Source organism: Gavialis gangeticus, unplaced genomic scaffold (assembly GCF_001723915.1).
Source record: "Gavialis gangeticus isolate Ggan-Ray unplaced genomic scaffold, GavGan_comp1, whole genome shotgun sequence".
NCBI classification, from domain to species: Eukaryota; Metazoa; Chordata; order Crocodylia; family Gavialidae; genus Gavialis; species Gavialis gangeticus.
Genome location: NW_017729029.1, coordinates 8,060,396 through 8,071,053, shown reverse-complemented (window position 1 = coordinate 8,071,053; position 10,658 = coordinate 8,060,396). Strand labels below are relative to the sequence as shown.

Here is a 10,658-nt window from a genome sequence, read left to right as displayed (position 1 = left end):
CTGCCCCCCACCCTGGATAGAGCCTGGTCATTTCAGGTGTGCAGAGAGAAGTTTGCTGAGGAAATAGTTGGAGTTGGGTTTGCATCTCCAGAAAAGGAGCAGGAGCTGAACAGAAGCTGGAGGGGGTATCTGGCCTTGTTTGGACATTTCCTTCCAGAGGTACTCTGTCTCTGGATGCATAGCCACACTCATGTGTCTGATTACCCAGACATTTTGCATGAGATGGCTATCCCCAGACATATTATTGAGAGGTGCCTGTGAGGGGGAGTCCACCCAATCTAAATATGTGTTTGTGTCCACTTGGGGAAGCAACGGCACTCACTTCCCAGCCCCCCTGCCTCCCAGGTCCATGAAATCAAGCAGGAGCAAGTACAAATCATAATTATTTCTTCCTCATCTTTATTTTATTTTTTATAAATTGAATTGCAATCAATTCTATTGAGAAATCACAATACAATTTACAATACAATTTACACTACAGCCATGCACAGGGATGGAGGGAGGGAAGGAGGAAGGAAGGGATGGACTTGCACCCCCTTCTTGGTTACTGTAAATGTAAAAGAAAAATGTAAAATGTCCAAAAGAAGGACTTCTTATTATCCTTGATTCCTGTTGCTAACTTAAATTCAGTCGCCACCTTAGCTTTCCTAATCTTCTCCCTACATGTGTGGACTGCTGTTGTAACGAGGACTGTCCCAAGCTTCCATTGTGTGTATGCCTCTTTTTTTCTGTTTCAAGAGGACCATGATATAAACTCCACAACTAAAGAATTAGGGAATACACGGGCCCCTACCATGACTGACTCCCTTTCCCTTACTCAGAACTCATTATGCCAAGTTAAAGGCTAGATATTTGGCTGAATTGCCTACCCTAACAATCCAATTGCTTAAAAGAACAATTAATTTGGGATTTTCCTCCCTCTATGATGCTTCCTGAGAAAAGGTTCCCGACCCTCCAGCACTAGTCCAAGCCATAACTTGCTAAAACCTTATGAAGCCTGTGAAGCATGAGTTCCCAGTGGTTTCTCCTCTTCTCTTAAAGCTCATTTTACCCAACTCCTCTCCTGGCAGTACTGTCCTAAACCTGGAACAAAGCAGGTCTCTACTGTCTCAGTGAGATCTTTTACAATCCTTCAGCAATTATGGATGTCAAAACCAGTGTGGCTGCTATCCTGGTTAGCCCACTGGAGGGTGTCCCTTCTAAGTTTTAGCCCTATACTGAGATTTTATTCCCTGAGGTAGCTACAGCACTGCCCACTTCCATAAATACAATTTATAGCAATGCAGCACAAGTACTAGTGCTGATTCTCCCAGACTATGCCAGGGCTTGTTAATCCCATGAATTGGCAGCACCACAGTTTTTTCAGGAAGAGCAGACGTTCTAGAGACCTAGCACAACTCTCAGAGTACAGGAGTCAACTCTTCTTTCCTTGTGGGTCCAATAAGCACTAAGTTCACAGCTGGTAAAGGACCCAGATTGCATCATGGCAGGCCTGGATACTCCTAGCTAACCTCCTTCCCCCAACCCTGGCTGCCTGGGGGGAGAGCTGCCAGCCAGCTATGCCTACCTCACACAGAGTGCCAGCTCACAAACCCCTGCCTTCTCTCTGAATCTATCCAGAAACCCTGGTACCAGGCTCTGCTATACAATGGGCCTCTTTTGTCTTCAGGCTTCTTCTCTACAGATGACATTAACTCTTTGATGTCTGGAATCAGGTTCTCATGTGAACTGCTAATGGCAATGAAAGATAAAGGGAGGGCTCTGAGGGTTAAATTTCAGCAGCCAATGACATTTTCCTCTCTTTCCTTCTCTTTTCATTACTGAGAAAGGCAAATAAACATCTGAAATCTGTCACTGGAGGGTCTTGGTATTTCATTCATCTTAATGTCCGTACAAAGGAGAAAACAGATGAGGAAAGGAGGAGGATGAAAGGGCAGTGGATAAACTGCTTTAATAGGGTCACTGCCTGGCCTACTGCCCCAAGCAGGAGAAACAGTGGCATTCCTTGGATTGGAATTTGGTTACTGGAATGAGCCAAACTGGTTCATCCAGCACAAAGTGGGGAGCTATTGGGGTGCGATGCCCATTGGGTGAGCAGGACAGGCTCAACAGATCCGCGCTCATGCTCCAGACAAAAACGCTGCTCTTAAAAAGGTTTCCCAGATCACCTTGTGACTAGTGTATCATTGATCATTAGGTGTATTAGGCCGGGGGCTAGAGGCCGCACTCAGAGTTGGGTTCCAGCCCTGGCTACAAACCTAAAAAGCTGAGATGAGCAAAGGAAGGGGAAAGCAAATGTAGTTTCCCTACTTCACAGAGAGGAAGCTGAGGCACAGACAGATTTAAGATATGCCTGTGCTGCTTCTGTAGTGCTCTCAAGCACGCTAGAGACAGAGATCTCCTGGGGACACCCTTATCACAAAGATGAGCATTGGTGGAGCAAGAGCAGGTGGGCTAGCCTGCTCAAGAGTGGCACCCCCTGGGAGTGCCACAGGAGCAACACAGACACATCCTAACTGACTTGACCCAAACCACAGAAGGAGTCAGTGCCAAAGCCAGGAACAGAACCCAAGTCTCCTGACTCTCAGTCTGGTGCCTGGCTTGAACCTGAAAATGAGACAGACAGAGAGCTCCAAAAACTGCCAGGTACCATTCATCCACAGAACAAATGTGGCACAGATCATAGTGGTCCAGTTTCCACTGCTGGTGCCCCACTTCAAAGCCCATTCACTCTCCAAGGCCCGATCAGTCCTTAGGCCTTCTGCGGACAGTGCTAAAATGAAAGCCACTCAGTATAAATCAATGCCAGCCCCTCTTCACTAGGTACATAGCTGCACTAATTCATTGTATATCAGTAACCAGCAGAATACAGGTACCAAGATCCCAGTAATCTACATGTTCCTCAGATGTACACCAGGGACTATACCATGTGGCAGGGCTGTCTAACTGGTGGCCTGCAGGCTGCATGCAGCCTGTCAGAGGTCTCCCGGATCCTGCCAGGCTGTATCGGGGTCTCTGGGCTCCCCCTCCCTCTTCTGGTTTCCACTTCCTGCCCCTGCCTCAGGTGCATCTTGAGTGGGTGGCCTGGGCTGCACAGGCTGAAGTTTGAGCTGCTGCTGGGGAAGTTCGGCAGTGGGGAACGTGCCTTGGCTGTCGGAGCAGCAGGGCTGCCCCCCAGAACAGCCAGCAGGGAGGGGGAAGCAGCAGGCAGGGAGGGGTGGAGTGGAGCTGGATGGGGCAGGGCACAGCTCCCAAAGGCAGAGAAAGGAAAAAAACTTGGGGGAGCTGAGCATGTGTGCGCGCGCCCCTGCACCCCGCCCCCCCAGGCGGGAACATCTGTGGGGGGAGGGAAGGAGTGCAGCTGGGAGCAGGCAGGGATCGGGAGAGAGCTGAGCCGAGCCAAGCCGGGATCGGCGCCCACTGCACCCGTGCAACTGCCCCTTCCCCTGCACCCGGGGCTGTTGCCTGGCACCGGCAGCCCCTGCAAAACAACTGCCACCCAGCCCCACACCGGTCCTGGCTGTCTCCCCGCACTACTTGTGGTGGGGGGAGCAGAACCGGGGACCAGAGGGGGCCAACCTCAGCTGCACTGGAGGGAACAAAGCCCCTGCACCCAGCCTGCCCTGGGATGTCCCTGGGAAGAGCCCAGTGGTGTAGCCTGGTGGCTCCTCCAGAGGCATGGCACCGAGGAGCCCAGGGGGGTGGGGGGATGGGGTATGGGTGGGTGCAGCTGGGGCTGGGGCTGCCTGCTCCCTGCCTGTGCACCCTGCTCCCACCTTTGACAGTGGCACAGTGTCATGTGCGTCCCGCTGGACAGGCTGGGCAGCAAGGCACACGGCTCCACGCTGCTGTCAAAGCAGCAGCAGTGAGGTGCGGAGGCAGGGAGTAGACAGAGCCCAGCCCACCACTGCAGCTGCCCTTGCCTCATGCACAGACTGGGCTGATGTGTCCCCCCACAACCCTTGGCTCCCCAGCGCTATGCCTCTGGGCTGCACTGGACTCTTCCCAGGGCCCGGTGGGGCAGGCACATGGGTCCTGGGGGCTCTGACTCGGCAGTGTAGCCAAGGCTGGCCCTGCCCTGGCCCCTGGCTCTGGGGCCCCCTGGGCTGTATGGGGAGGCAGTTTGGGCTGGTGCAGGTCTGGAGGGCAGTGGTTTCATGGGGGTCTCCAGCGCCAAGCAACAACCCTGGGCACGGGGGAAGGGACGGCCAAACGGGCCCAGCGGGCCCTGATCCCGATCCCAAGCCTGGCTCTGCTCTGGTCCCAGCCCCCCTCCCCCTGCAGACTTTTCTGCCTGGGGGTGTGTGCAGGCTCTGCACCCCTCCCCCCAATTCTTTTTCTCCCTTACTGTGTGCATGCATGCGTGCATGTCTCTTATCATGGTAGGAGGGAGAGTGTGTTTGTGTCTGTCCATGTGCAGAGAGTGAGTAGTGTGCATACCCATCTGCATGGGTGTTTCCTTGTGCATGTGCATGCGCATGTGTGCACATGTTCATGAGACGGAGAGTGTGTTTGTGTCTGTGTCCATGTGCAGAGTGAGTGAAAGTGCATACCCGTCTGTGTGTGTGCATGCATGTGTCTGTGTGCATGCATGCATGCATGTGCGTGCGTGCATGTGTCTGTTCATAGCAGGAGGGAAAGTGTGTTTGTGTCTGTGTCCATATGCAGAGAGTGAGTGAATACAGTGTGTGCCCATCTGTGTGCATACATATGTTTGTGTGTGCATGTATGTGTCAGTGCATGTCTGTGCATGCATGTGTCCGTGTTCATGGCAGGGAGAGTGTGTTTGTGTCTGTGTCCATGTGCAGATAGTGAGCAGAGTGCATGTCCATCTGTGTGTGTACATGCCTGTGTCTGTGTGTGTTTGCATATGTGCATGTGTGTGCATGCATGTGTGCATGTGTTCATGGCAGGAGGGACAGTGTGTTTGTGTCTGTGTCCATGTGCAGATAGTGAGTAGAGTGCATGTCCATCTGTGTGTGTGCATGCATGTGTCTGTCTGTGTGTGTTTGCATATGTGCATGCATGTGTGCATGTGTTCATGGCAGGAGGGACAGTGTGTTTGTGTCTGTGTCCATGTGCAGAGAGTAAGAGTAGTGTGTGCTTGTCTGTATGCATGCCTGTGTGTGTATGTCTTTGGCTGTGTGTTTGGCCATAGCGAGACAGAGGGAGCAGGGAGCAAGGAGAAGAGGTGGGCATGTGCCTCCCCCACACCCATCCTTCCTGCCAGCACCAGGAGGGGAAGGGGCCCTACATCCCTCCCCCTGCAGCCCAGCTCCCGCAGGGGTAGGGGTCTTCAATTTTGTGTTTGCCCAGGGCCCCGGTGCACGTTAATCCACCTCTGGGTGCGGGGCCGGACATGGAGTGGGGGGGAGGGGAGAGGTGGTTCGAGGCCGGATGTGGAGTGGTGCAGGGCTGGGCCGGGAAGCCAGATGCAGCAGCAGGATGGGGGGGGAGTTGGCACGGGTCCGGATGCGGAGCGGCGGCGGCAGCATGGGACAGTAGGTGGTGGCAGTGGCTGTTGTATTCTCCTCTACTCATATGTGTACAGACATTTGCGGAGGTTAGAGGGAAGTTAGATCTCATTAAAAATGGCCACCCAATCTAATGTAGTTCGTCCCAATGTGGACCTTACACTTAGATCCCTAGTTAGATGCATCTAAGTGTGAAATGTACAGAAATCCCAGGAAGGTTAGACTGATCTAAAAATGTCCAATCTAAGTTACCCCTACCCAGGAGGTAATCTAATTTAGACTGGTTTGGCCATTTTTAGACTGATCTAACTTTCCCAAACTTCTGTACAGTTCTCAGTGCAGCCCCAGGGCTGGGAAAGCCTAGCCACTGGTCCCAGCCCCAGTGCTGTGCTTTTCCTACCTGCCTGTCTGGCACCAAGCTGTTTTTAGCTCTCTGACCCCTCACTCCTTCCCCTCTGCAGACCAGCCAGCCCGCCTTCCTCTCCCCCCACAAGCCCCACGTCCCATAAGCTGCTCCTGGCGCTAGTTTTATCAGTGTTTGCTGATGCCAGGAGTTGAGGAAGTAAGTCCCAGTCGGGAAAGAAGTGGGAGGGTTATGAGGTAGATTCACCGGGCAGGGCGGCGGGGCAAAAAAGAGCACCTGGTCCTCCATAAGCCATCCCACAGGCTACATAAGCCCCCCTGATCCCACCAAATCCCCCCGGACCCCACCAACCCCCCCCGGCCCCCCCCACCCCGCCACAAACCCTGCCTACTCCCCCAATTCCCTTGTGGATGCTGCCTAACCCCCAATCCCTCCCGCAGACCCTGCCTGTGGGCCTTGCCATCACCATGGAGGTGCCACTCAGCTGGGTGCTGAGCCCAGCCCCAGCCCCTGCAAGCAGCACTGCCTGGGCTGTGCCAGCCAAGCACCGAGCCCGGCCCCAGCCCCTGCAAGCGACACTGTGTCACATATTCACTCCCCCAGGTGTCCGGTCTATAGTGAGGGCTCATCATATTTTTGATCTAAAAAATTAGATCAATTTATACATCAGTTCTATGAAACTCCTAACTTTTTGGATCAAAAAAATGGGTCAACTTCTACACTGTGCTGACCTGTACACTGTGAAATATGGTACTTCATTCTTAATCCAATCTCATGATGTCCATCCAGGTGCTTGACTAATGATTTTTAAATGGCAATAATGAAAACTACCTATGGACCCAGTTTTTCTTTGTCAACAGCACCTATTGTTGCCTAATATTGCAATGATTTGACTTTCAGCCATTATCACTAGAAGCTTTTATTTTAAAATGAAAGCTGGAGTCTTTTTAAAGCTGATGAGGTTCCTCACAGTACCCTGGCAGACTGCACAAAACAAGCTTGGTGCCATCTCTTCTTACCCAGATGCTGGAGATTGGAGAGCACTATTCTAAGAGTGTTAGCACTTAAAACACTTCTCACTGTTATGTTTGTTTTAATGCAAACAATAGTAACAGAGGCTGCAGGGAATTATTTGCATATTGAGGTTTTGGTGACTCAGTCCCTGATCTTGTGATTATGAAGTCATAGCCCCTAGATTAAATCATTTCCTTTTATCTTACTGCTGCCCCATCTGTTATGCCTTGTAATGTCTTGATATGCACCAGCACTTCTTTAGCATGGGCACATTTAGGAAAAGGTGGGCATGCGGCTTATTCAGTCTCAGAGTGTTAAGCAGTTTGTTGTGAAGCTCAAAAATATACCAAGCTCATCTGGTTTTAGCTTACACCCAAAACAGGAAACAGCTGGGTTTCACTTAAATTTTATTTTGAGTCCATTAGATTTGGATGATACCAGAGACTGAAACAATTACAATTTGGATCATGCCCAGTGGATGTGTGCTTAGCTGGGCTCAATAATTTAGGGCCAGTTATTCAACTGCTCAAAGGCTTCCTTACACTACTCCAGCAGGCTCCAGGGACCTTAAAGCAGGTAAAAGCATTACCTAAGGAATATCTTCAGTGCAGGACAGTTGGTTCAGATGCAGGGATTAGAATCCAGATCAGTCTTTTGCCCCCAAATATAGAAGTGTTTAGATTTCAACATTCAAGTGGACTCCTGCAAAATGAAGAAACGGGCCTCTCTTCTCATAACCAAAGATGCCTTTCCTAGTTGTGAGCAGCATCTGTGTCAGCTAGCTTCCTCCTTTAATGCAGAAGTGAAATACTGAGCAAAATAGGTTCTAAAATGCATATGACTTCTGCAGGTTCTTCAGTACCTTGCAGCTCACTCAGTGGTGCATGACACTACATACCTCTTTGGAGGAAAGTGCAGGAAAAGTCACCAGAAGCTAAAGATGCATGGATTATCACATCAAATAAACAAGAGTTCATGTTCTGTACCAAAGTTTCCAGTTCCTAATCCTAGTCCATCAGAGTTTCGGTTCAGGCCCCCTCTTCCTAGGATACTCATACAAAATAAGGGCAGTGTCTATTTTGTGACAGACTAGAAATAACCCTGCTGGAGAATAACAGGCTGCTTGGACTAAAATAGGATTGCATTTGTTTGTACATCACTTATTCCCTACTCCATCAAAAGCAAACACAGCCCTTGCCTCCACCAGCTTGCAAAGGAGCACAATCCTGAGTTAGCTCCCTTTGCATTGTCACAAATCCCTCCCTGGATGGGTCTGAGAAATCTGATAAATTGGGTGTACAATTAAAGGAAGTTATCTTCCCAACCCCACCCAACTCCATCCTCATTCACTGTTAGCTAAGAAGTCCCAGCAACAGCAGGTCTACAACTTAAGCACCAACCCCCACCTCCAATCAACAGAACACACTGGCTGATCTCACAAACTCACCTGAAAACTCTGGGGCTGCATTCAGCATGGTTGAGAAGCAAAGGAAACCCAGCAGTGCTCCCAGACCTGAGATCTGAGCCCCAACAAGCAGCCGAGACACAGCCATCATGTAGCCGGTCTCAGTTTTCCTCTTGCCTGGGTCCCAGAGCCACTGTGACTCCCGTCTGGGTGGGTTGCTGCTGGCGCTATACCTCAGAGGCTCCTATTGTCCATTAACAATGGGTTGGTTCTTTGCACTGCTGGAACTACTAGAAGGGGGAGGCGGTGTATGTGTGTGTGTGCGTGTTGCGAGTTTTTGCAAGATTTTGAGCCTGTATTTTCTTATAAAGATGCAAAGCCATTTTAAACCATGACTAAAAAAGATTAAATAATCACAACCTCCATCTCAGCAAATGTCCGGTCATTCACCATTTTATACTGAATGGAACACTGCCAGGGAACTGCCTGCCACTAATGAGACATTTGCCACAGAAAACAGCAAAACATCCACCCTTCATCAAATGCACAAGTGCCCACAAATGGCCCCTACACAATCATTTACTAGGAGAAGGTGGTTAGATTCTCAGCAGGAGGAGGAAAGCTGTGTGGTTGGTGTCCTTGATTTTCCAACAGAATTATAGTCACAGATGCTTTGCCAGCACTCCCATGTCTGAGAAATCAGCAATTTATCCTGGGCATTTGATTAGCTCTTTCAGGGTAATCAAGACATGTAAATAATTGGGAGAAAATCTGCAAAATGATGGGTTTAGAAATGGAAAGGGTTACAACACTGTCTCTTCCTTCAGCTGTGGAACTTGGATGCATCAAGAGGTGAAGGATTCTCTCACCCAGTAGTCTATATAGACCCATCTGGCAGGGTCTGAGGTCAGTGACAGAAAGACAAGGCACTAGTGCCAGGCAGAGGCAACGGCAATGCAAGTGATTATGAAAATGAGCTTGAAAATGAATAGTATTAGAGTTGGGGTGGGAATACATTGGTACCAGAGACTTTGTCTGGTAAATGTTAAGTATGTGTAACTTGAAGGGGGAGCACAGCTTGGCGGGAAGGCACCAGGAAGTCAGTCTGTGGGTGCACAGCTGGAATGCTGGTTGTGGTTGCAGCATCCCTGTCACCACTTCTCTTAATAAAGACCCAGTATATTTCAGAAACATGGGGCCAAACTCTATCCTCCCCATTAGGAGCACAAGAGGTCTATGGCACAGTGTGACACTAGTCCACCTTGCTCAAGTCTTTGAAAAAGTGTTAATACAAAAGTATTTGGGTCCTCCTCTGTGCTGCCTTTTTGTGACAGCCTTACGGGTCAGATGATGGTATGGTACAAAAGTGGATACATTAATGGATTTTCAGGGCAGAAGTCAGGAGCTGGGACAGCACGTAGGCTAAATTGCCCCCAGGTGACCCCAGCTGCCTGCATGTCCATGACTGCCTGTTGATAAGTAGCAGCTGTTTTAGCACTCACAAGGCTACTTAATAGAATGACTTCTTGTTTTGAGTTCCCCAGATTTAGTTCCTACTTGCTTGTTCCTAGTTGCCCAGGCCCTGCTTGTTGGTTCCTAGTTTCCTGAGTCCTGCCTGTTGACTTCTTAACTTCATCCTGGTTCCTGACTACTGACTTCTTATTCAAGATGCCAGCCTGGAACCCTAGACTGCCTTGCCAGCTCTGTGACCCACATGCTTCAGTCTATACTCCCTGTCTTCTGCCTCTGGGCACTCAATTTATAGCTGGTATGGAGTCTCTCGCCTCTTGTGAGGTGCTGTGATTCATAGATTCATAGGTGTTAGGGTTGGAAGAGACCTCAGTAGGTCATTGAGTCTGAGACCTTTTCATCATACATCTGTTAATGCACGATAAAGTGCAGTTAGCCTTGTTGATCACTTCATCACACTGACGACTCATTCATCTTGGAGTCAGCTATGACTCCAAGATCCCTTTCCGCTGCTGTGCTGCTGAGACGGTCATCCCCCAGCCTGTAAGTGTGTTGGTGGTTCTTTTTTCCCAGGTGCAGCACTTTGCACTTGTCTTTGTTGAACTACGTCCTATTTTGTTCTGCACATTTTTCCAACCTGTGCAGATCCATCTGGATCTGTTCCCTACCCTCTGGTGTATTAACTTTGCCCCATAATTTGGTATCATCTGCAAACTTTGACAGGGTCCCACGCCTTTGTCCAAGTCACAGATGAAGACATTGAATAGCACTAGTCCAAGGACTGAGACTTGGGGGGGCTCCACTGCCCACATCTTTCCAGGTCACTATTGACCTGTCTACCACCACTCTCTGGGTGTGACCCCTAAGCCAATTTGACACCCACCTGACCATGTAATTATCTACATCACAGCCTGTCAGTTTATTTACAAGA

At 49.9% G+C, this 10,658-nt stretch overlaps 1 protein-coding gene across 1 annotated transcript in view; it reads right to left on the bottom strand.

The window, feature by feature from the left end:
* LOC109300508 (protein eva-1 homolog C-like) overlaps positions 1–8,493 on the bottom strand; it is a 53,098-nt gene extending 44,605 nt beyond the window's left edge. Inside the window, exon 1 of the mRNA XM_019521169.1 lies at positions 8,300–8,493. Within this exon, the coding sequence (XP_019376714.1) occupies positions 8,300–8,408 (109 nt within the window). The 5' untranslated portion in view covers positions 8,409–8,493. The remainder of the gene's footprint in view (positions 1–8,299) is intronic.
* Between the last annotated feature and the right edge of the window lie 2,165 nt (positions 8,494–10,658).